Here is a 25757-nt window from a genome sequence, read left to right as displayed (position 1 = left end):
TTCTTTTTGTGATTTTATATAAAGTAAATGACGTAAAGTAAATAACAACAAATAAATAGCATAAACAAAAGTGCAGGAATGTAAAGGTGTAGCAAATAAAGTGCAGGAAAGATAAATACCGGTAAAGAAAGCGATAAGATAAACACGTAAAGATTGATAAGTGTTGTTAAATTGTTGAAATGTATTGAGATAAAATTTGAGTAATCGCGTAGAGCGTTTGGTCGAGGACCACTAACAATGAATCCTATGGTCCTTTTTATAGTGAAGCTAAACTACTGAATGAAGGAAAAGAAGCAATCTCAGCAGTATTCATGTTTGTGATATTTTTGACATTATCAATGATTGATTATTTCATGAGCAATCAATCAGGTCTTGTAACTGATGATTGGCAATAACACCTCCTGATGCTGATTCAAGTTAATTGCCCCAAACTTTGGTAAAGTTTCTCCTGACAATCAATCTCTTTGATGTGCCCGGCTAATTAGCCGCGGTCATTCATTACGACTTGTGGGTCCGCGGTCATTCATTACGCCTTGTGGGTCTATTTGGTCTCTCCCAATCTAATAACGGTTCTTTGCACACGTTATCTTCGGTCATAAATTTGACAATAAACATTTAATGTGCCGCGGCTAATTGAGAATCAACTTTGTAAATCTTTAATGTGCCGCGGCTAATTAGCCGCGGATATTCATTATGTTTTGTGGGTCGGGCCCACCTATCTGCCACGTGAGCCTTGCCAAATATTGGTTCAAACAATTATCTCATGCAGAAATCAAGTCCTCATCAGTATTTACATCCATTAACTCTTTTCGTCCAACTCCTTTTGGAATCTCAACCTCTTTGAAGTGATCATTAATATGGCTATCCGATTACCTGGCATTATGCATGCTAAGCAGATTCTCCGGCGAGGAAGTTTGTTGGCTTTTAAAGCAGATTTAATACATGCTGATGTTCCAAAAGGCTTCTTACCGGTGTATGTGGGAGAATGTAGTGAAAAGAAGAGATACATAGTTCCAGTTTCTTTCTTGAGTCAGCCTTCATTTCATGAGTTCCTGAGTAAGGCAGAGGAAGAATATGGATTCGACCATCCAATGGGTGGACTCACAATTCCTTGCCGAGAACAAACCTTCATTGATCTCACTTCTTGCTTGAAGGGGCTGTAACTCATGGTTGTACATTAGATATAACTTGCTTAGAGAAAAATTTTGTACACACTGTATATAAGGAGGAATTTGCAGAGAGAAATCTTTGACACTGTACATTTTACAGACAGTTAATGGAAATCCTCTCTATTTAGACTTTGATATAATTTTCAGTCCATTCCCTTCTTACTATCTTTTGCTTCTACTTCTCTGAGAATCGTTTTCATTTTATAATCATTCAAAGACGTCATCATAAGTCATAACTAAGGACATCACATATATATACATGCATCTATTTCCTTTTCAACTATGATTAATTTCTAACTGACTTTTCCTCCTTGACTCTTCAATTTGGTCAGGAAGCATGAGGTCTAGTATACACTTGTGATGTAGGATGAGATTTTAGCCAATTTCAACAAAAAATCTCGAAAAGAAATAAACGTCTTCACATTAAGAAAAATAATTTGAATATTAGAAATTGGTATTCAAATAGGCTTCTTAATGATGGAATTAATCATAAATTACTCTTTTGGATATATCGGGATTCTCGAGCAAAATCTTGATTGGGATTCCAAGCGTAATATTCTTTAGTATCTAGGATTCTATTTCCGATTTTTATTTAATCAGGTTTAATTAGGTTTCTTAGTTTTAGTCTACAATAAATTGTTCTTTATGTTTTCTAGTTGTATTAGGTTTATGTTGTGTGCCCTATATAAGACACCTCTTAGATTGTAATTTTCATTCAAGTTATCAATTAATAAAAAACCAAATATTAGAGAAGTTTCTCTATGTACGGCTGTGCCTAGGGCTAGGAATTTAGCCCGAAAACCCGAAACCCGGCCCGGGACCGGCCCGAACGGTCCGGGCCCTTTAAAAAAATTTGGCAGTTTTATAAAGCCCGGCCCGAAAACATTATATAACGGGCCGGGCCCGGTCCTTAGAAGTCAGAAAAAAAAAAAGCCTGAAGGCCCGAAATCATGTAAAAGTCTGGCAATTATTTATTTATTTTTTTTTCTAGTTTTCTCTCTCCTTCCTTCACTCTCTCTTCTTTCTCCAATTCCCGTCTTCTTCTTGTTCCTCTCTCCCTCTTTTTTTTTTTTTTTTTCTTTTCCCTTCTCTTCCTAAGCCTTCTTCCCTATCAAATCAATGGTAGGTCATTAGAGAGAATTCCTTTTAGAGAGAATTCCTAGTCTGCCTTTGTCACTCAACCCCAAAATCTGCAAAACTCCATTGGAACAGTGGCTCTTCCATTCCATCACCCGCATATCTCTCTCTCTTTCTCTCAATCTCTCTGGATTTTCTGTAGCTTTGCCAGGAAAATAATGCGCAAAAGGTCTGGAAGCTTGCAAAGATCTGGAAGCTGAATCTGAGTTGGGGAAGTTGATGCCGAATCTGAGTTGTGCAGATTGCAAAAGTCTGGAAGCTTGATTCGATTATGAAGTTTGAGTTTGATTTCCGAGCCTGAGCAAGAGGATCGAAGTATGAGCTTGATTCCCATCTTCCATAAACCCAAACTTGGAGCTTCGATCTGGGCAGAGCAATTTGGGTTTGGAGCAGTGGAGCTTAGATCTGCAATTTGGAACTTCGATAATTAATCGATTGTTTTTTTTTTAGCCTTTTGGGCCCGAAAGCCCGCAAAAACCTGCTCGGGAAAAACGGTCCGGGCTCAACTCGGTCCCAAAAATTAAAAAACATTATTTAGGCCCGGCCCGAAAATTTCGGTCCGGGTCCGGGACCTTCAAATTTTACACAGGTCGGGCCCATTCCCAGCCCTAGGCCTGTGCCCATAATTGCTAGTGGATTCTAGCTCATCTCATATGGCTTTCGACGCTTGACGGAGCCTCTTGCTATCGTGTTTACGCTTCCCGCATCAACTTGGTACTTAATTGGTGATATCTAAGTACTTCTGTAATATAAACAAAAAATCAAAAGCTAAAAAATTACTTGGTACTTGATGATATTCTAGTACTTCTGTCCTAAACATTGTTTGATGAACACGTCCTGTAAATTTGTATTTTTTTCACTTAATGGTTTTTTTTTTATATAAATTAAATAGAGGATTAAGCGATATTAGTTCCTCTGCGACAGCCGATTTGGGGTGACTGGCACCCACCCGCAATCTCAAAAGAAAGGGGGCCATCGCAACCGGGAACACACCGTCCGTCCCTCTATTTTATTTTATTAATAAAAGAAAAAAAATCACAAGAAGAGAGAGGGGGACAAGAACCAAAACCTCTCTGAGAACAAAATGAAATATAGTACTCAAAGTGAGCACTAAGCTAAAATAGGTACAGACTGATAAATATAGCAACCATGCAGCAAAAACCAAATTTGCATGAAATCTGTCAAGCACATCAGGGGCTCAATAAACCTTTTCGGTGACCTATGAGATCTCTGACTACCTCTTTGGAGACCTCCAACGAGGTTTTCAGAGAAGGCTAGTGGCCAGAGATCAGTGACCGAATTCTGGTGACCGGTGACTTGAGTCTGGTAGCCGGTGACTGGACTCCGGCGAAGTCTCCTATGGCTTCTCTCTCTCTCTCTCTATCTCTCTCTCTCTCTCTCTCTCTCTCTATGTAACAAAGGGGTAAGGGCAAAATAGTCTAAAAAACTAAAAACTTAATTGGGTACGTATTAGGGAAGACCTTATTAGAATCTGTATGGGTAAGTGAGAAAAAAAATAAATAGGTGGTGTAAGGGGAGGAAAAAGTCCCTAGAATTAGGGTAAATGGTCAAAACCCTATATTAAGCAACATTAAACCCTAAGTTTTTTGCATCAAGGATTTTGTGTCAAAAGTTTTGTCGTATAAAGAATTATCATCTTCGACTGACATTTTAATGTTTTGCATCAAAAATTTGATGGTATCATCAATGAGTAAAATCGATATTTTTGTTTAAGTTGTCGACAACAATGATAGTGATGATTTCCAATGTTGTGGGTTTAATGGTTTATGATTCTGGATATTTTTTTTTTTTTTTGGGCAGCATATTGCTGTTTGTAATGTTTGAGAGGGATTGTCTTATTGCTGGGATGCCTCATTTTTATCCTCCGCGCCTCATCTTTATTCCTTCATCTTCATTTCTTTGGGAATTAGATGTGGAGGATAAAGTGGAAGAAGAATTCGGCTTGTTATTGAGTTTTATCAAAGAACTTTTGACTTTGTTTAGATTTTATGGGATAAAGGCATTTTGGGAAATTATGGAGGTGTGTACTTAACATATTGCGTATTTGTAAAAGTAAGTTAGAGGTTTAGTAAGAGGCTACTAAGGTTCAAATGCCAATTTTAAAGGTATGAAAAGAAGCACCTACCCATTTTGTTTTTTCAATCTTCTTTTATCTTGTTCTTCCATTTGTATTTTGTGAACAATAGTGATGTTGCCTTTCCATGCCTTCTTGATCCAACAGCAGCTCCATGCCTCCACCATATCCAGAGCATCTGATGATAATTGCATTTCTTTGAGATGTAGAGATATGTGAGTCCCTCACTTGACTGGAGGGAAAAAAGAAAGGAAAAAAGATGGTATGAAATTATGAATGAAGAGCATAGATAATAGTGGTGCTTTTGTCAAACAGATTAGCCTCGTATACTTTCCCTTTATACCAGATTTTTGACATTTACTTATAAGAACCCTTTTACATTCAGCAGCCAAGTTAGGCACTTGAATAGGATCAGCTAGCTTGTATGACATATATATAGAAAGAAGTGATCTAATTCAAGGTGCATACTAGATTAGCTAGCTTGCCATTATATTTCATTAATTATTATTATTATTATTATTATTATTTTAATAAAGGGCTGGTGCGGCTGCCCTTAACCCTTGATTAATGAAATTGTTAAATACAAGAGGGGACATAGAGCCTAAACCCCTGATTACAATAACCATCTAGAGACTGTCCTAAAATGATATCAGAAGACTCTATCAAATAAAAGTATTCAACCAGACACCAACTAGCCAAGAGTACGTGCTCTACTGGCTACTCCATTTGCTTTGACATAATGATGATATAACGGAAGATGACTCGATATAAGCACAGCTCTCCTACTATGTTGGCACTGGAGAATAAATCCGATAACACTTAGCTTTACCATGCCACTAGGCGGTAGCGATCATTTGACAAAGCAAGGAACTTGCCGCCCAACTCGCTGTACACAACTAATGTAGAGACTTATTACTCTCTTGAAGTGCAACATAACTAAACAATATAAAAAAGTAAAAACTTTAAATAAAATAACAAAGGTAGGGCCTAATAATTGAGCACAAACTTATTTCATTAATTATCTATCTGAGCTGCAAGGAAATAATATATAATAATGAAACATATCATTCAAAAATAAATGACGAATCAAAATGTGTTGCATATTCTCAATATTTTCCCTTGGATCAAACAAAGATATTTACATGGGGATGAAAGGAGAGAATTTATAAGTCCAAACTTGAACGCCAATGGTTTTACAGATCGATCGAAGAGGTTCTTGACTTTCAGCATGGTAAAGTTCATCATTTGTCTGCTTTAAACGTTGGTAATACTCTGCTCAGCTCGCAAGCAGCTTTGGTATCACATAAGCTTTCTCTTCAACCAGAGATATGATTCGAGTCACTTGATGATCGATCACAGTCTCTTCTTCATCTTCTGGACTCGTGAACTTTTCACACGAGGAAGCTTTCGATATGAATGGATCCATATTCACTTCATCAGCACTGACTCACACACTTAACCTAGAAGTGAGTTCAAGGAAGCTGTGTTCACTGCAGGGGATCGTGATACCGCCCATAGGATGATCATAGGCTCGTTCAAGTACGAGAGTGGAATCACAAATCGCTTCTTCTGACTCTCCCCAACATAGACTACAAAGTAGCCTTTTGGGATATATAAGGTCTTCGAACTCTTTGAAGCAGATAGAGACCTAGCTAGTTAGGCTTCTCTTAGCTGTAGCAATTGCAGGCAACCGGAAACCCATGGCTTATATACCCTAGTGGTAGAACAAGAAGGAAAGTTTGAATTAAGGACTCTGGACACAGGGAAAGTATGATTCTTTGGTTTGGAAGGAAAGTCCGACTTGAGTTGCTGATGATGAACCTGATCTGGCATGCGTGGTATAAATAGATGAAGAAGGTGTATGCTGAAAATCACAAGGTACATGGAAATGAGTGGTGAAGAGGCATTGATCTAGCATCGGATACTATTGGTTAAGTACCACATGGTTTGTCTTCCTGCTTCATCTAACTCTATTCCCTACTTGCATTAGATAACAGAAAACAAGGGAACCGCCTGATGTGAAAGTTCAACCTAAAAAAATTATATATCTCAGCAAACCCCTTGGTGTTCTTATTGATCGTAATTAATTTCCTTGTCCTTTCGCTCATGGAAACAATTGAAGACATCACACAACACAATACCACGTTCAAAGCTAATCAAAACATTTTGCACAAATTACAGATATACATGTCTCCAGCATGTCTTGTAATGAATGAGATCCAGTGACTCATATCGACCAGTAAAAGAAAAGATTTAAAGAAAAAAAAAAAATAAGAGACTTTGCTATCCACATATAATTTTAAAGTGGCCGGGTTCCTTTGCAGCCTAATGTTCTCCAACAAATATACAGACTCAATAACTTCAGTCCTTGAGAGCCAGATATCGTATAGACAGAATCATGTGATCCTTCAAAATTCAGATGCTTGTGTCTCTTGCCAATCCCCACACAATTTCTTCCATACAACTGTTTCCTCATTCTAGATATTGATATTTTCCTAAAAGCCCTTTCATCTATAAATACGCACAACCATACATCTCATTACAGAAATTAATCCAGTCCTCATCACACTCCCTTATCAAAATTTATATTCCAAGTCATTGTGGAAGTTCAACCTCTTCTGAAGTAATAATTAATTTAGAATCTTAGACTTGTTGAATATGGCTATTCAATTGCCAGCCATTCTGCATGCTAGGCATTTCCTCCAACAAGGAAGTTTGTCCGCAAAGAAAGCAGACTCAACATATTTTGGTGTTCCAAAAGGCTTCTTAGCTGTCTATGTTGGAGAGGGTAGTGAAAAGAATAGACACATGGTTCCAGTTTCATTTTTGAGTCAACCTTCATTTCAAGAGTTGCTAAGGCGGAGGAGAATTTGAATTTGATCATCCAATGGCTGGCCTCAGAATTCCTTGCTAAGAAGAAACCTTCATAAATATCGCGTCCCGCTTGAAGGGGCTATACATTTTTTTTTTTTGAGACATTGAAGGGGCTATACATAAATATAACTTACTAGAGAAACTTTTGTACACTTCTATATAAAGATCGAGAGATAGATTAGGAATTCAGAAACGGAAATTCTTTCTACTTAATATTTTAGATATGGAAATGCTTTCAGTTCTGAATATCTTTTACTGCTACTTTTCCCAGAATATATATATACTTCCTATTTTCTGATAATCTAAAGACACCATCATATATTAAGAACTCACATATATGCAACAACGTGGATCTTAATTGTTATTTGAAAATACTCACCAGTCACTAACTCACTACATGAAGACTGGAATCTTTAACTTTGAGTTACCCCCAAATGAAGCTTGCTCTGTCCACCTTTTCCTATAGATGTTGCTTCTAACAAAAACTCAAGTAGCTAAGATAATTACATATTGCATCATTGGCATACTACAGGTGAGATATATGGATCAATAACCACCATTCTAATGATGTCAAACATCTCATTCTTTATCATAGTTGATGGATGAGTTATCGCATCTCACTTGTAGGGGCTGGGGAATAATGTGGGTTATTAATGTCATCTACATAGTACAAGCAAACCGAAAATAGCAGGTTCTGAACCTAATATATCATTTGTTCTCTAATTTAGTGATAGCCAATTCCTAGACAAATCTGTTGTGTTTTTGGCTCATTGATACAATCTGAAAATTAGGATGCATAATTCAAATCCAAGTCTAGAAAGGAAAGAGGTTTGCACGCAGCTTTTCTATAAGTTCTAGGAAAGTTAGTCTTTCAAGTTCTATTAGGATTTGTATTATAGGCTTAGAAAGGCTTAGTCTATTAGGATTAGGAATCCTAATCCCATGTTGTATCAGCAGCCTCTATGTCCTATAAATAGGAGCTGCAGTGGGTTTTCTGGAATTAAGACAGAAAGTGCAGAAAACTGAGAGTCAAGGTGATAGAGAGATAAGAACTAGTCTGAGGGGTTTGAGGGATCTGCAATAAGTACTTGTAAACACCTAAATTCTTCATAGTGCTAGTGAATCTCTCAAGAGAGATCACAAAGTGGACGTAGGCTAACGTTTTGGCTGAACCACTCTAAAATCTGCTGTGTTGTTTCTGTTTTCAGTTCATCTATTTTCTGATTTTGCTTAAGTAAAACACAAAGATCCTAAAGGGGGCTTACACAATAAAATCATATTGGAGAATTAGAGAGGTGTTTAAGTATATTGGTATTGAGAGAGATTGATGAGAGAGATGTGTGTATTATTATTGAGAATAGGAGCCCTATATATAGGGATTACAAAGTACTAGTTCTAATGTTACAAGGAATACCAATCCGTGTAGGATTGGGAAATCTAGAACCTTCTCTCCTATTGCTACTCCTAGTTTGATAAGGCACACTAAATCGATATTCCTTCAACACTCCCCCTTGTGCCGCTTCAAACTTGGTGGTGACGCTTCATCAGTTGCCTCGTTAAAAACCTTGCCAGGTAACAAAAACCCTGTGGGATAAAAATAACCCTGGTCGAAGGACAAAAAGAGCACAACACGTCTTTCACTCTTCGAGATCGAACATGCAGACATCATAACTCCCCCTGATATCGATATCTCCCCCTGATTGCTACAATCGTGGGAGTTCGGATAACTTTCTCAATCCGACGCTCTTCACATGTTTCTCGAAGGTGGATTTAGGTAACGACTTAGTGAATATTATCCTCTGATCGGATTTGATTCACTTCAATCTTTAGAAGTGATTGTTGTTGCTGATTATAAAAGAACTTAGGCGATATATGCTTGGTGTTGTCGCCTTTGATGAAACCTAACTTCATTTGTTCAATACAAGCTGCATTATCCTCATAAATGCATGTAGGTTCATATGTGGTAGACTTCACACCACAACTTCCTTGAATATGTCGAATCACAGACCTTAGCCATATACATTCACAAACGGCTTCATGTAGAGCAATAATCTCTGCATGATTCGAGGAAGTAGCAACAATGGTCTGTTTTGTAGACCTCCAAGATATCGCAGTGCTTCCCATGGTAAAGACATAACCAGTTTGGGAGCGACCTTTGTGAGGGTCAGAGAGGTACCCTACATCAGCAAATCCCATCAAAACATTGTTGTCGTTTTGATGGAGGGGAATAGGGTGAGGCCGGCCACCATGGACAGCGGCGGCGCTGGAGGTGACAACATGGCCGACGGTCATGTTATGGACGGCGGCTCCATGCCTAATGGGGTCCGATCCCATTCTTCCGTCGTTCCTCGTCTCTCTATAGGGATAAAATAGGCCCATATCAATCGTACCTCTTAGGTATCGAAAGATTGTCTTTACACCAATCCTATGGCGGCGTGTTGGCGCAGAGCTATGTCGAGCTAACAAGTTCACTGCGAATGAGATATCCGGTCTTGTGCATTGAGCTAAGTACAATAATGCGCCTATTGCACTCAAATAGGGCACTTCGGCCTCTAATGGTTCTTCGTCCTCATCCCTTGGACGAAACGGATCTTTTCCGGGCTCAAGACTTCGACCTATCATGGGAGTACTCGCAGGCTTCGTTTTATCTTCATTAAAGCGCCTTAGAATTTTCTGAGTATATGCAGACTGATGGATCAAAATCCCATCACTACGGTGCTCGAGTTCTAAACCGAGACAAAACCGTGTTTTCCCAAGATCTTTCATCTCAAATTCGGATTTCAAGTATTTAGCAGTTTCCTTCAACTCATCTAGAGTTCCAATTAGGTTCATGTCATCGACATAAACTGCTACGATTGCAAATCCGGAACTTGTTCTCTTAATGAACACGCATGGGCATGCATATTTCGTTGTTAATATATCCCTTCCCAATCAAGTAGTCACTTAGACGGTTATACCACATCCGTCCGGATTGTTTTAATCCATATAGTGAGCGTTTTAACCTTATTGAAAACGCGCTCCGTGGTGTAGAGCCACTTGATTTGGGTAATTGAAGTCCATCTGGAACCTTCATATATATCTCTGAATCTAGATCCCCATAGAGATATGCTGTAACCACATCCATAAGCTGCATGTCAAGTTTTTCGGAAACTACCAAACTGACAAGGTAGCGGAACGTTATAACGTCCATTACGGGAGAATATGTCTCCTCGTAGTCGATTCCAGGGCGTTGTGAGAAACCTTGCGCCACAAGGCGGGCTTTATATCTTACCACCTCATTTTTCTCATTACGCTTTCTAACAAAGACCCATTTATGGCCAACAGGCTTTACACTTGGGGGTGTCTGCGTTACAGGCCCAAATACCTGTCTCTTTGTTAGTGAATCCAATTCAACCTGGATCGCATCTTTCCATTTAGGCCAATCTGCTCTTCGTTGACATTCTTGAACAGAGCGAGGTTCGATATCATCATATTCTATAATTCCTTTTGCAATATGATATGCAAATGCATCATCAATCGCCATAGAATTTCTATCCATCATCTCATGTACACTAGTGTAATTTATGGAGATCTCTCTATTCTCTGGAGTGGGTTCTGACATTGGAGCGTCCCCCAATGATGTCTCTTGGACATAACCATAATCCGGAATATTCTCATGAGATGGATTATTCACATCGATGATTAATGGATTATTGTGTGCCAAACTCGCTTTCTTTCTTGGGCGAGAATCCATCAAACCTATGGGCCTCCCGCGCTTCCTGGCAGGGGCCGTGGGCCTAGCCATAACGTCACCATCATTGAGAGATGGGACGTTGGCGCCATGCTCATGCATTCTTGAGTTGGCGGCATGTCCTCTACTTTTAGGGACTTCAATCCTTGCAGGCACGTTTGCAGCAGGTATGTGTGATCTTGTCACTTTAGCGATATCAGAAAACGCATCAGGCATCGATTCTGCTATGTTCCGAAGATCGAGAATTCTCCGCACTTCAATTTCGGACTGTGCGGTTCGGGGATCAAGATGAGACAGAGTGGGGACAGACCACGATAATGCATGTCGTTCCTGTTGAACATTGATGTTCTTATCTCCCCTTAACGACGGGAAGACTGTTTCATCAAAGTGACAATCCGCAAATCTAGCGGTAAAGAGATCGCCTGTCAAGGGTTCTATGTAGCGGATAATCGTTAGAGAATCATATCCAACATAAATACCTAATCGTCTTTGAGGACCCATTTTGGTGCGCTGTGGTGGCGCAATTGGCACATAAACTGCACACCCAAATATGCGTAAGTGTGAGACATTAGGCTCATACCCAGTCACCATCTGGGACGCAGAAAAGTGTTGAGTGGCAGTGGGCCTCAGACGAATAAGCACAGCTGCATGCAATATTGCATAGCCCCAAGCAGAGATAGGGAGATTGGTGCGCATTACCAATGCCCTAGCGACCATTTGTAGTCGTTTAATGGCGGCTTCTGTGAGACCATTTTGGGTGTGAACATGAGGAACAGGATGTTCAACATCAATCCCAATGGACATGCAATAATCATCAAAAGTCTTTGATGTAAACTCTCCAGCATTGTCTAATCTTATAGACTTAATAGGATGATCAGGGTGGTGAGCCCTTAACTTAATTATTTGTGCTAGGAGTTTAGCAAATGCAGCGTTCCTTGTGGACAATAGCATGACATGTGACCAGCGTGTCGATGCATCAACCAATACCATAAAATATCGAAATGGTCCGCATGATGGTTGAATAGGTCCACAAATATCACCTTGGATTCTTTGCAAGAATGGTATATTTTCTTTGGTGTCCTTTGCATAGGATGGTCTCGATCCTAACTTTGCTAAAGAGCAGGCTTTGCAGAACGAATGATGGGTTTTAGAAACAACCAATGAGGATTTAGGTTGAGCCACAAAATCACAAGTGACTTTAGAAGTAAAAGTTGGAGACAAAGGAGCCTTGGTGGCGTCAATGCCACCCTGAGGCCGCAGGGGGAAGGCGGCGCCGGCCAAGGATGGCCGGATTTGGGGGTGAACGGCGCCGTGAGGCGCAGGGGCTCATTCGGTGTCCAAAAACCGAGTTTTACTTCTTTTCGTTCTGAAAAAGGGATGTTCGTGTGAAGTCTTTAATATACGGATCATCATGTCATGACCTGGGTGTCCCAAACAGTCATGCCAAAGCCTATATGTGTCGGAATCCCATAAATCATTTCTCATGACATGGTTGGATTCAATGACTCGAATAGTGGTTGCGTACAACCCACTAGAGCGACACATAAGTTTCTCTAAGACTCGTTTATGTCCGTAGTCATTAGAGGTGATGCAAAGGAACTCCTGTCCATTCTCACAATGTGTTTCCACATGAAAACCATTGGCTCTTATATCTTTGAAGCTTAATAGGGTTCTTCCTGCCCTAGGAGCATAAAGAGCTTCGGTGACATTTAAAGTCGTGCCATTTGGCAACATAAATTGGGCTGGTCCTCGACCATGGATCAATCGAGATGATCCAGCCATCGTAGTCACGGAAGATCGAGATGGTGTCATCCATAGAAATAGCTGTCTATTTCGAAGGATAGTATGTGTAGTTGCACTATCCACGAGGCATTCTAGCTCTCCAGGAAACATACTGAAAAATAATAAAGTTCGAAATTAAAACATGTCCAAGACATTGAATAAAATAAATCGATACTTTATTAATAATAGCCAATGATTACATCAAAGTTTCTTGACCAAAATCTAATCCAACATAAAAATCAAACCGTAGACAAATCGTAGTCACTCAATCCGTTCGGTAATTTCAATTTAGTTGTGACCAGGTAAGGTAAGGCGAGATTTTGGTGGAGCGTTGCTCACTTTTAAAACCGTTCTCTCAGATCAAACCTTGCCTAGACATCACAAGTACTCTTGAGTACGCCTAGAGGGAAAAAGTTAATACAATAAGTCATTTTATTGATTTAAGGCATAATAGCCATTACATAATTCTTGGAAAAATAAGGGACTATACTAATCAAAATCTGCAGCATCCTTGTGCAATTCCTTGTCAGATTTGAAGTCCGCTATGGTGAGATTGACGTTGGCATCATCACCATCTTCTTCTTCTTCTTCTTCGGCAACATGGGCTTCAGACTCTCTGAAGTCTCTATATGCCTTGTAATGTGCAGCTAATTGTTTGCTTGCATTGCATTGCTTGAACCAATGTTCAATAGATCCACATCTGTGGCATGCATCATTACGATTTCCTCCCTTGAATTGAGATGCATCACGTGCATGAGGACGAGATTGACGTCCTTGTTGGACAATGGCGCCACCTCTATGGCCGGCGGCCTTGTGTCCCCCTCTCCCACGTTTGCCTTTGTTGTTACGTGCTCCCGCGACATTTTGGCGGTTTCCTTTCTTTGTAGGGCGGTTATATGGACCAAAACGGCCGTTGTGTCCCTTAATTTTAGGGTTCCGCTCCTTGCGCCCTCCTTTGGGTGCATTATTATAATTTGCCTCATGAACGCTCTTAGTTCCGATGGGCCTTGAATTATAATTCTTAATATTAATTAGCTGATGAAACCTCGTGAGCCGTCCAGTATTGAATTCAGTTCGGTATTGCTTTGATAGCAAAATAGCTGAGACGGGGAAGGTGGAGAGAGTTTTCTCAATTAGTTCTTGCTCTGTGACAGGTTGTCCACAGAACCCCAACATGGTTTTGAGGCGAAGAACTTCTGAATTATATTCAGCTACAGACTTGAAGTCAGCAAATCGTAAATTGTTCCATTGAACTTTCAAGTCAGGGAGGAGGGTATCCTTTACATTACCAAAACGCTCCTCAAGCGCAACCCATAATTCTCTAGCATCCTTGATTGCCATATACTCCAATCGGAGTGATTTATCCATGTGGCGTCTCATCAAGATGAGAGCGGTGGCATTATTTGTAGCCGTACGCTCAAATATGAGGTCGGGATTTGGTGCTTGAATTACGGGTAGGATCCCTTTTGAAGTGAGGTGGTTCTCAACATCCGTGACCCAACTATGATATTCCGAGCCAGTTGAGTCAAGGATAGGAAAGTCAAGTTTTGACATCTTGAAATAAGAAGAAGAAATATATTAGTTTCGGAGTTAAAACTTCCACGACAACTAAATATTGAGATTTCCGAGCTATGCTACCAAGAAATCGATTTCCAAGAAAATTGGATTAGACCGAAACAATGATGTTTATAAGGTCATTAATCGATGCTTGCGGACGCTCTTAGTCCGAAGTCTTACGAACGCTCTTAGTTCGTTTATAGCGCGAATCCCCACGATTCCGCTTTCTCAAAATCGAACCCACGTTATAAGAAAGGTGGGATGTAGAAGAAGGGAGGTTTTCAAGTCCCCGAGAAAAAGAAGAAATATTTAAATTTCAAATTTTAGGAACTTCAAAACTTACTCTTTTGGATACTTACTTGTTGGTTTTGGATCACGCGCGTGTCGATGCAGGCGTGATGGAGCGAAGCAATCTGAGTAGAGTCGTGGAGCGAATGCGGAGCATCAGGGGCTGCGGTGGTAGTAGTGGTGCAGGAGCAGTGGAGAAGCAGTAGGCTCAGGGGCGCGCTAGCAGGTATGTGCGCGGGCTAGCAGGTTTGCTGGCCGAAAGGGGCTGCAGGAGCAGGCGGGCTAGCAATGGGCTAGGTGCAGGGATGCTTCGGTGGCAGCAGGCTGGAACGCAGGACTGCAGGGAGGGGGCAGCAAGCAGCGACACAGGGGCGTGTGGCTACGGGAGCAGCTCGCAGGGCAGCAGGGGCTGCTGTGCAAGGTTGCAGGCGCACGGGCTGCAGCGAAGGAGCGCAGGGGGCGCGTGAGGGCAGGCTGCAGCGAAGGCTCGGCTAACTCGGGCTAGGGGCTGCTTTGTGAATGAGTTGGTTTCGGTTTTTGGTTTTCTGTTTTGTGGCTAGAGTCGTGCTGATAACGTGTTTAAGTATATTGGTATTGAGAGAGATTGATGAGAGAGATGTGTGTATTATTATTGAGAATAGGAGCCCTATATATAGGGATTACAAAGTACTAGTTCTAATGTTACAAGGAATACCAATCCGTGTAGGATTGGGAAATCTAGAACATTCTCTCCTATTGCTACTCCTAGTTTGATAAGGCACACTAAATCGATATTCCTTCAACAAGAGGTTTCTTTTTCTTTTAGTTATTTTAATTTTTTTTTTAAAAAAAAAAAAAGAAGAAGAAGAAGAAGAGACTATACATTTCCTTCTTGTCAATATTTTTTACTAGATGATTACTTACTAGCTACTATCAAACACCGAATAACACCAAAATGCATATGGTATTTGCACTTTGGTTAATCAAAATAAAGAAACGAATATCACTGTATTGCAATAGATAAAAAGACAAAAATGCACAGATCAATTCATTACATGAGAAAATATTCTGCCATTTGGTGTCTAATGTACAAGGGAAGCTAAACTAAGATAATAAGTTATCAATAAGAGTTGACAGCATATGAATATCTAAAATATGTAATGTATCCTGGAAAGCAACAAAAAAGATTACATGGAGTTTTCTTTTTGGACTGAAATGTTTTTAAATGCAGTTAAAAGACAGAGTGTGACTTTTCATTCAACATTTACGTTGAATCTGGATTTCTGGTCCAACGGTGTCTGAGAGTTTATGACATCATCATTGGTCTGCTCAGTTCACAAGCAACTTGAGGAGTACTAACCCTATGGTTCCTCAATCATAGCCTCTTGCTCATCTGTGACTCAGCTGAGTTCTGAAACGATGAAGCTTTTAATTAGTAAGAAGTCCAATCTTCGATTCCCTTCATTAGGTTGAATCATACACACAAGCGAGAAGTGAGATCGAGGAAGGTGTGTATGTGTTCACTGCAGGGGATTGTGATACCACCCATTGGATGATAATATCCAAATTCTTCTTCGGCTTGACTCAACAAATCCAGAAACATAGGCTCGTTGAAGAATGATACTGGAATCACAAATCGCTTCATCTGGCTCTTCCCAACATAGACAGCAAAGTAGCCTTTCGGGATATCTAAGCTCTTTAAAGCTGATACAGATCTAGTAAGACTTCTCTTGGCGTTGGAAATTCCAGGCAACTGGAAACCCATGGCTTATATATTCTTCTGTAGGCGAACAAAAAAGAAGCTCAAAGAACTCAGGAAACAGGGAAAGTTTGATTCTTTTGTTGCAATTAAAGAAAAATATTGAATTGCTGCTGACAATGAACTCGACTATTTCTGTATATATAGTGCAGAGAAAATGAGAGGGCATACTGAAAATGTCAAGGTATCTGGAAATGAGTGGTTAAGACACACTAAGTTGGGCAGCAATAAAGGATACTACCTTTTGATAAACCACATCAAGTTTGTCTTCTGCTTACCTAATTATATCTTGTATGTGAACATAATAGAGAACAAATGAACCACCTGATGTGAAATTTCAACCTAATATAATTGTTCATGTTAGCAAAACCAATGGTCTTTTCTTTTAGCCACACAATATTGTGCAAATTAATAAACAACCTTCTACAGAAGGTAGGCTGTTTCGATCATTTCTTCTTCCCTTTGCTTATGGAAACAACCGAAGATATCATACACAATACCACAAGCTAGGTAATCTGTTCCTGTCAAGAAGTTATTGACAATTTGACATAAACATTTTCTAAGCCTATCTACATCTCTAAAATTTCAAGTGGGTTCCTTTGGAGCTAGGTTGGCATAAGCATAGTGTTCCCCACCAAATATACAGACTCAATAATTTCATTAGTCCTTGATAATCAAAAACCGCAAGACAGAACCATGTGATCTTTCAAAATTCAGAAGCGTATTTCCTCCATACAACTATCTGGACATTCCACGTATTTTCCTATACATCCTTTCTAAACTCTTTCTTGAAAGGTTATTGGGAAATCCATTTGGTACATTAAATGAATGAGTTAAGAAATAAATAAAAGAATCGAGCTCAAGAGTTTTTAGCTTGTATGGTCTGAAAATTGGTACTGCTCCATAATCAATTGATGACACCTTATAAAACAGTTTTACATGGGACTTTAGCATGTGTCTGTGTTCTTTTATCTTTGATTTCCAGTCTAAACAAGCTAAGGAAATAGTTCATATGGTTAAATTTTTGATTGGTACCTGATAATATTTAACCAAGTTGAGACACTTCTGGGGTCGCCATTCCGGCTGACACTGGATTCTACCTAGAATGCGTATGAGACACTATTTAATTGGGTTGTTAAACCACCTGATCTTCAACTCTGCCCTATTATCTTAAAAATAGATAACTCAAAAAGATCAATCGTCTATCTTTCGATGTTGGTTTGTATCTTCTCTTCTATTCTAGTGAAAATATACAGTCATTTGCTGAAAAGGCCAAAAAAAAATATTTACAGAAGAGCTACAAGGACAAAATAATAAAACCAAAAACACCAAGATGAATGAGGAATTCAATTATAGATTCCCAGATTATCCTGGAGAACAAGAGAAGAGTTTACATTGGATAAAAAAAAACAGAATCTAACTGAAGTATCTATTTTTCTTTGAGATCAAGTTCGAATCCTGATTTGAGCCAACACTCTGAGAAGGTTAATGGTATATCATAATTCTGAGTTCAATTAATTTCTTGTCTTGATCAGCTCAGCTCCCAGCCTCAGAAGCAGCTTGAGGATTAGAGAAGTTTTCCCTCGCACCCTCTTCTTCATCCCTCAAATCAGTGAGTTCTGAAATGAGGATGTTTTGATACGAATTCCAATTCCAGATTCACTTCATTCGCGCTGACTCACACACTTAAGCGAGAAACGAGATCAAGGAAGGTGTATTCACTGCAGGGGATTGTGATACCACCCATGGGATGATTGTATCCAAATTCTTCATGAGCTTGATTCAACAAATCCATGAACAGAGGCTCATTCAGATATGATATTGGAATCACAAACCGCTTCTTCTGGCTCTCACCAACATAAACAACAAAGAAACCTTTTGGTATATCTAAGTTCTTCCCACCAGACAGAGATCGAGTAAGACTTCTCTTGGCATTAACAATTCCAGGTAACCGAAAACCCATGGTTTTGAAAATTTTCAAGTGGTCTTAAAAGAGAAGAATAAATCGAAGGACTTTTGGAACAAAACGATACTTAAGAAGGTGAAGACTTGAGTTGGTTAAGATGGACTTGATGATTGCGTATTTATAGAATTATAGATCAAAGGGTATCCAGAAAAACATATGGGAGTAAAATGATATGTGAAAGCCACCTAGTAGGTCCACTCATTCTGAAAAATCAAAGCACCACATGCCTTTGTCTTCGCATCGCTCGAAAAGTCATGTAGGAACACAAAGCCAACCTACCATGTGCCTTTGTTTTTTCATCTATATATGATCCTAATTTCAGAGAGCTAAGTATTTCATTATCTTGTTTAGTCAATCTAGAAAGTCTAATTGATGGACTATCCCTACACAAGAAAACCATACTGATTTAAAAGGCTACTAATGTCTGAAGCTAGCCTGTCCGGTACTCCTGTATTCCTTGGAAGTTTGTTTCTCAAGTGGCTTTGTTGGTGATCATAACAATGGTTTGGTACATTCAGATATCAGAAAATGATCCATGTGATCTTTATCCTTCAAAGTTCAAATGCGTCCGTCTCTTTCCACACCCTTTCAGCTATATATAGACACTCACATATTGTCCCATTGTTTATCGATTCCTCACAATCTTTAGTAATTCTTTTCTTTAGTCCTTACTATTTGTGTAGGTGTTCCAAATCTTTGCTGGTCTATTGTAGAGAGTACTGAAAGAAGAGATACATAGTTTTGGTTTCATTCTTTTGCATCTGTGCTTTTAGAAAGACACAGATTCGGAATTGTAAGACCTAGTGATAAAATATTAACACAAATGAGGTTGGAAACAGATTCAAATTTCTCAGCATAAAACAAGACAAACTAAACAGAATCACAGTAGGAAACCCTAAACACTACACGAGTCATTATAATGCTTGCGCAGGAAACAAAGGAGACAAACCTTCGCAGCAGTAGGAATGGACAAGGAATCGACCCCAACTTCGAGCAAGAATGATATAAGACTGTAAGAGAGGTGGGAGAGAAATTATGAGGTTTCATTTGGGTATTTCATATAAATGAATAGACTTTTTTCTATGTTTTGCTTGGATAAATAAAGAGTGTTTCTATTGGGACCTCTAAATCTACTCACTTGATCTCATTCTATTAAGAATTATTAAATGACATATATAACCTACTATAAAATGACTATTAATTAAGGACAATAACTATACCAAAAAAATATTATATTAATTTTCTCTAGACTTTCCAATTCAATAATATTGATTGTGTTTTAGGAAAACTGAATTTGGAAGATAATTGAGTCGTACTTTCATTGATAATAGGGGATCTCTTTATATAGAGAATTACAAGGCATAGAATCAGAGTTGTACAAGAAAACGTAATATTACATTGATTGCATATCTCCAAAATTCTCCGATATTATCTCTAATTCTAACCCTATTACCACTAAGTCAAGTAACCTAGAGTTTGGGCCAGACACATATTCTGGATTTACTTGAACACTCCCCCTTGTGTCACCCAAACGTGGTGCTCCTCTCGTTGTCTCATTAAAAACCTTGCCGAGTAACAAAAACCTTATGGGACAAAAATAACCTCGGTCGAAGGGGAAAAAGAGCACAACACACCCTTCACGTTTCGAGACCATACATGTAGACATCTCCCCCTGATGTCTGCATCTCCCCCTGATGACAACGGTCATGGGAGTTCGGATAACTTCTGCAAACGATGCTACCAACATGTTTCTCGAAAGTGGAATTTAGGCAATGACTTAGTGAGCAAGTCTGCCATACTTTCCTCAGATCGAACCTAGTTCGCTTTAATCTTGAGGAGAGTCTGTTCTTGCTGATTATGCTTGGTGTTGTCGCTTTTGATGTAGTCTTGCTTCATTCGTTCAAAACAAGCAGCATTATTCTAAATGCTCGTAGGCTCATCTGTGGTAGACTTCAAACCACAATTGTTCGAACATGAGTAATTATGGATCCAATCCATATACATTCACGAACCGCTTCGTGAAGAGCAATAATCTCTGCATGGTTCGAAGATATAGTGACTAGGGTCTGTTCTGTAGACCTCCAAGATATCACGGTCTTTACCCATGGTGAACACTTAACCATTTTGGAAATGACCTTTGTGTGGGTCAGAGAGATACCCAGTTGTTTCTACTGAAGAATACGGAACGGGAACTATGTGTGGATCATGATGGGGAGAGAGAGAGAGATAACACCGCATGTATAGTGGTTCACCTTGCTCTTGAGGCAAGGCTACGTCCACTTAGATATTTTACTATGTAGTGAGGCCAAGTAGCCTTTGATAGTGATACAAGTGAGGGGATCATGGATCCATCCCTTCTAAGAAGGGGAGGACTTCCTCTTATAGCTAAAGGAAGTCCCCATCTAGTTTACATTTCCGATGTGGGACAGAATACATATATTTACTTCTCTTGAAGGCCTCTTGGAGAGCATGGGAGGGTGGCCTCCCTACGAGGTACCGGCCACCCTCCACCATGACAACGTAGCTCGGGTGTCGGCCTACCGGATGCATGCCATAGGCGGGGCTAGCCATGTCGTGGGGCCCACCTATGAGGTCGTTGATTATGCTTGGCGGTATGTAATATAGGTGGTATGTACAAGTCCCCCAAGTCCCCGAGTAAGAGGTGTTTCTTGGTTGGGGAGTTTAAATATGATGCCGCCAAGTATGAGTGATGACCTTGTTGAACGCTATACCCATACTAGTCCCCCAACTCCGTAAGTAAGAAGGGACTCTGCGGGTATGTTGGTGCCCAGGGGCCCTCATCAAGCTAGTACCTGCAAATAAGATGAGTGCACACAAAGCATATTGATTGCGCTAGGGCAATCGAAGTGACATTTGAGTCAAATGCATCGAGGTGTATGAATGTTTATGTGAGATGCATGTTACGCAATGTGTGTATGCATCTTATTATGTAATGTTTGACATACGACGTATAAGTCGAAAATGTATGTGTTATGATAGTATAACGAAGTGCATATGATGCATAGATGTGTGATGAACACGATGACACATAATGATATGTAATGCTGTATGCACGTGATACATATGTGTTAGGATCGAGAGTGTTGTTACTCGCCGAGTCCCCCAAGTCACGTAGTAAAACAGGAATTTGGATTTAGGCTACGGTGGACGAAGCCGGTAAGGCTAAGAATGAAGCTCCGGTATCGAAGTAACCATTGACAATACTAGCGAGACTATGCCGTGACCATGATAGTCCCCCAAGTATAGGTTAGAGGAAGAAACTCTAACTTACTTAACCCGAACGTATAAGCCATAACCTGATTGTTTGGCTCATGTGTAACGGGAACGTAAGAGATGAGCTCGTTCATGTTGAGCGGGTGTGAGTTTTGTCCTATGGTCTTATTAATGGGATGTAAAAGAAATTTAATTGTTGCGATCAACAATAGGTGAAAAATTTCAATATTTCCATTAATAGATAACACGAAAGTATGAGCGTGAAGCTCAATGATAGTCCCGGTCGGGTACTATCTCCACTTGTGATAAGTGGTATGAATAAGTCCCCCAAGTATAGAGAATGCTCGGGAGGTGAGATGATTCAAAAGCAAAGGATTGGACCTTGGCTTACCCCGCCTCCGGTACCAAGTGGGGTTTTCTGAGGGCTTGAGCTTATGGTACCCGATAGGGTAGAATGAGGATTTGGGTCTCTGATACCCGGAAGGGTAAATGAGGACTTGAGCTTCTGATACCCGGAAGGGTAGATTGAGGACTTGAGCCCACTACACCAAAAACTGCATCACACGAAGGTGAAAAAACGTCGTCTGATTTGAAGACTCACCGTCGTCTATCTCGATGTTGTCTGATGAAAAATCAGACGACGGTGAATTCACCGTTGTATGATACAAAGTCAGTCGACGTATATTTCTTAACACCGTTGTCCAAGAACTCGACAGATGCCGGACGCACCCATGCGGAGCACTTGTGCGCAGCAGTTCACACAACAGAATTTGTTTTTACGCCGTTGTGGGTTGAATTTTCATACAACGGTTTTGCAATTTAGCTGTTGTGTGATTAAAAGTAAGACAACTGTGTTCTAGTATTTTCTGTTGTATGAGCTTAAAACTAGACGACGTTACTTATGAAATCCATTGTGTGATAGCTATGAATGAGTTAAACTAGACGACGTTACTTATTGAAATCCATTGTGTGATAGCTATCAATGCGTTGTGTGAATACCCAGAATTTTTTTGTTCAGACAACGTTGGTTGACATTTCTGAAATCTGTTGTATGATTGCTACAAACATCCATTCGCTGAATTGATTTGTGCATTAATTTGGTCCATTTTACCTAATGAACAGTGAATATATCTATCAAGCAATCCATCATAATATCTAACATTCTATACATAAAACTGCAAAAGGTAGTATTTCCCAAACAAAGTTGTCCAAATTTCAAGCCAACAATAAAAGAAGAATAGCATTCTAGTGCATGCCCATCTACTTGGGACATCAAAAGCTAGCTGATACACATTGTTCCAAAACATGCACTCCATCTAATGCATGAAAATGTACCAGCAGAGAAGCACAAAAAAGATGCTTTCCTTCTGCAAAAACCTACTTCATGGCCTGCCTACACATAGCTCTTCACGACAAACTTCGCCCACTCATTTCGTATCTCATCAATATCTGCTTGCGTATATTGGCTATTGCCTCTCCTCTCCCACTGAAAATCAATTTATTATATCAATTTGTTCATTGACATAACAAAGTTATAAGAAACTGAGTTTAGTGACTACACTAATAGCTACTTTGTACCTTGGTAGCAAACAATGATAAGTCCTTATCCTCAATGATATCCCTCATGTATCTCATCACAAAGTACCCGCACTCCTTGTTGCTAGGTTGGGGAGGAATGCCCTAAAAACAGATGATAATTAAACAAGTCAAAACAATTGAATCAAATTCTATTTTCTCAAGAAACCTAATTAAATACTTGGGTGAAACTTACAGCCAAATTTTTCCATTTTGTAGAACTCCGAGCGCCTTTCCTGTTCATTGCAACATTATACATACCTATTGCACTACACCAAAACAAGAATATGAAGTTGTGAGACATTTCCGGTAGGATGTAACAACCTACTTTAAATAGATTTCATTAATCTTAATATGTATCAGGAAGACATGTGACTCACGTTTCCACAATAGACATCCAATCTCCAGTGGGTAAGCGTCTTTTCAGTGGATCCATAAAATAGGCAGTACCTTCGTCCGGATGAATAATTGTCAAGATCCAGTGATCACTACATGCATGCATACAAAATGATCATCCTTGAAAGAATTAAAATTATATATGGTCAACAGGACTGAAATTAATTGCTAACAGAATATATAAAAAAAAGAAAACCAATTGGATTTACCCTGAATTAAACGGCAACATGAACATCTGCCCTGGTTTAGCAGTTACAAGTCTATCTTTGATATGTTGGGCCCTGGTAGTTCCATTCCCACACCCTACTGCACCTATATGTGAAGGATCAACAAATGCAACCATGTCCACCATTTTATATGTAGTCAATTTCTCATAGAGGTACCTAACAAGCATTTACACCAAGTCATTAACTTCCAGCAACTATACTTGTTATGAAGGCATTAGGAAGAATTCATAAAAAAACATATCTTTCATTCATACCTCTGGTACACAGAAATGCAATTTCCAGTGACTTCTCTCATGCTTGCAAGTCGTCGAACATCTGATCCTATTATGAAGCTCTTGCGAGAATATCCAAAGACTTCAGGTTCCATGTAAAAGGAGATGGTACGCCCTCCTTTGAATTTATCCTCACCCCACATACATAGCATCTTCAATGAATCTGGTAGTGTAGGTGCCATTGTCGCCAAGCTAAACTGAAACTCCGAGTCTTCTTCCTCTATATCTCTCCTTTTCCTCTTCCTCTCAACATTTTCCTTGACAGGTTTCTAGATCCAGAAAAATAATGTATATTAGTTATATATAATGAAGCCTATCTAAACTAGATCGAAGAACGTAGACAATGTAGGTTACCTTCACATGTGACATTATGATTAGGTGTATAGGCCATGCTACCCAACTCCCCATAGCTTGCTTAACAGTTTCAATTTCATCTTTCACAGGAAATGGGATCTTTACATTCTCCTCAACTACAGCATATACCGAAACACGCATATTACCATTGCCCAGTGGTGCACCATGAACTGTACTAGAAGGATCATCACCCTCCATGACAGTGGCATAAGCAACAATGTGGTCAATGGAACCTATTGCCAACTTGCAGTCAATCTCAGCTTTTTTTGTCTGACAAATCACAAAGAACAATTGTTAATAAACAAGTGCACATGTACACACGCGCGCATATACAAATACATAATCATACTAATTGTATCATTATTGATGTAACCTGTTTTCAACTTACCTTTAGGGGTTCATGCAATGTCAAATCCACATATTCTGCCCCCTCTTCTTGCTCTGGATCCTTTATATCAATTGGTACAGCATTTTCTTCCACAGTCTCATCCAGATTCGGACGCAATGCCGCATCGACAACTACTTTCTCAACTACTTTGGGGCAAGTGGGATGTACCTTCTTCACCACTTTCTTGGAACCCTTCTTTGTACGCAAAACCTTTTTTTCAATCACTTCCAAAGCCTCCAAAACTCTTGTTCCTTCCACAGATTTCATGCCTTCTTCAGCTTCCAAGGAAATTTTTGCTTGTTGTTGAGCAATCTCATCGGCTGTGCGTGAACAGCTTCCTTGGCCAGAAACATATCCATGAGCAACAGTACCGTTCCCATCTCTTTCTTTTCCATTTACCTTTGCCTCAAGGTGGGCAAATTTTGCAGACCAATAAGCTCGCTCTTCAGCAATAATTTTTTCCTTTGCCTCCTCAATTATCTTTTCCCTTGCCTCATCTACTATCTTCTCTCTCTCCTCTGCTAGTATTTTCTGCACACTAACTCTAACAGTTGCTTCTAGGCTCTCCTTTCTTCGTTTAGGGAGGTGGAAGTAAGCATTGGGGTTGATGTAACCACCCACTCCACGCACTCGACCCGCATGCTCAGGAGTCCCCAATGCTAAGGTCAAGACATCAGTAGTTCCGCTTGTGCTCAGTTCGCCATCAGCAACCTTTTTCTTCAAGCTTGCCTAATTAAAAAAGTTATAATATAATTAGCAATTCATCCATCGCAAACCTAATAGCAGCTTTTCACAGTTTTATTTTTGGGACTTACTATTTTTTCAGCAGTCTCTTTTGTGTTGTCATCCTTGAAATGACCATCCTTGGTTTGTCGTCCTCTGACCCATAAAGTGGCCCTATCGATTTCTTCCTCATCCATTTCTTCAGCCTGCAAAGTGTAACATTTAATGACCATGGACTAGCAATGGGAAAAA

General features: G+C 39.7%; 4 protein-coding genes across 4 annotated transcripts; 1 reads left to right on the top strand and 3 right to left on the bottom strand.

Moving 5' to 3' along the window:
• The first annotated feature begins 787 nt into the window (after window positions 1-787).
• LOC133734049 (auxin-responsive protein SAUR21-like) lies at window positions 788-1270 on the top strand. The gene has a single exon (XM_062161710.1). The coding sequence runs from the start codon at window positions 858-860 to the stop codon at window positions 1161-1163; it is 306 nt and encodes a 101-aa protein (XP_062017694.1). The 5' UTR covers window positions 788-857; the 3' UTR covers window positions 1164-1270.
• A 16414-nt stretch (window positions 1271-17684) lies between these two features.
• Window positions 17685-18437, bottom strand: LOC133734050 (auxin-induced protein X10A-like). Its single transcript, XM_062161711.1, has one exon. The coding sequence runs from the start codon at window positions 18331-18333 to the stop codon at window positions 18049-18051; it is 285 nt and encodes a 94-aa protein (XP_062017695.1). The 5' UTR covers window positions 18334-18437; the 3' UTR covers window positions 17685-18048.
• A 4285-nt stretch (window positions 18438-22722) lies between these two features.
• Window positions 22723-24717, bottom strand: LOC133734441 (uncharacterized). The gene is made up of 7 exons (XM_062162095.1): window positions 24395-24717; window positions 24023-24309; window positions 23751-23924; window positions 23526-23633; window positions 23342-23414; window positions 23149-23250; window positions 22723-23056 (listed from the first exon to the last, which is right to left on the bottom strand). The coding sequence occupies exons 1-7, from the start codon at window positions 24590-24592 to the stop codon at window positions 22964-22966; spliced, it is 1035 nt and encodes a 344-aa protein (XP_062018079.1). The 5' UTR covers window positions 24593-24717; the 3' UTR covers window positions 22723-22963.
• On the bottom strand, window positions 24665-25709 carry LOC133734442 (uncharacterized). The gene is made up of 2 exons (XM_062162096.1): window positions 25598-25709; window positions 24665-25511 (listed from the first exon to the last, which is right to left on the bottom strand). Exons 1-2 carry the CDS (start codon window positions 25700-25702, stop codon window positions 24774-24776), a joined length of 843 nt encoding a protein of 280 aa, XP_062018080.1. The 5' UTR covers window positions 25703-25709; the 3' UTR covers window positions 24665-24773.
• Window positions 25710-25757: the final 48 nt, after the last annotated feature.

The sequence above is a fragment of the Rosa rugosa genome, chromosome 2 (assembly GCF_958449725.1).
Source record: "Rosa rugosa chromosome 2, drRosRugo1.1, whole genome shotgun sequence".
Taxonomy (NCBI): domain Eukaryota; kingdom Viridiplantae; phylum Streptophyta; class Magnoliopsida; order Rosales; family Rosaceae; genus Rosa; species Rosa rugosa.
This window is presented reverse-complemented; position numbering and strand designations above follow the sequence as displayed.

What these genes read in the sequence shown, in the direction of transcription:
- LOC133734049 (XM_062161710.1), top strand. Translation starts at nt 858, where the DNA reads ATGGCTATCCGATTACCTGGCATTATGCATGCTAAGCAGATTCTCCGG.
- LOC133734050 (XM_062161711.1), bottom strand. Translation starts at nt 18,333, where the DNA reads ATGGGTTTTCGGTTACCTGGAATTGTTAATGCCAAGAGAAGTCTTACT.
- LOC133734441 (XM_062162095.1), bottom strand. Translation starts at nt 24,592, where the DNA reads ATGGAGGGTGATGATCCTTCTAGTACAGTTCATGGTGCACCACTGGGC. An exon ending in TCATAATGTCACATGTGAAG is followed by an intron (nt 24,310 to 24,394) that starts GTAACCTACATT and finishes TTCTGGATCTAG; the next exon opens with AAACCTGTCAAGGAAAATGT. An exon ending in TATCATTGTTTGCTACCAAG is followed by an intron (nt 23,057 to 23,148) that starts GTACAAAGTAGC and finishes ATTGATTTTCAG; the next exon opens with TGGGAGAGGAGAGGCAATAG.
- LOC133734442 (XM_062162096.1), bottom strand. Translation starts at nt 25,702, where the DNA reads ATGGATGAGGAAGAAATCGATAGGGCCACTTTATGGGTCAGAGGACGA. An exon ending in AAGAGACTGCTGAAAAAATA is followed by an intron (nt 25,512 to 25,597) that starts GTAAGTCCCAAA and finishes TTTTTTAATTAG; the next exon opens with GCAAGCTTGAAGAAAAAGGT.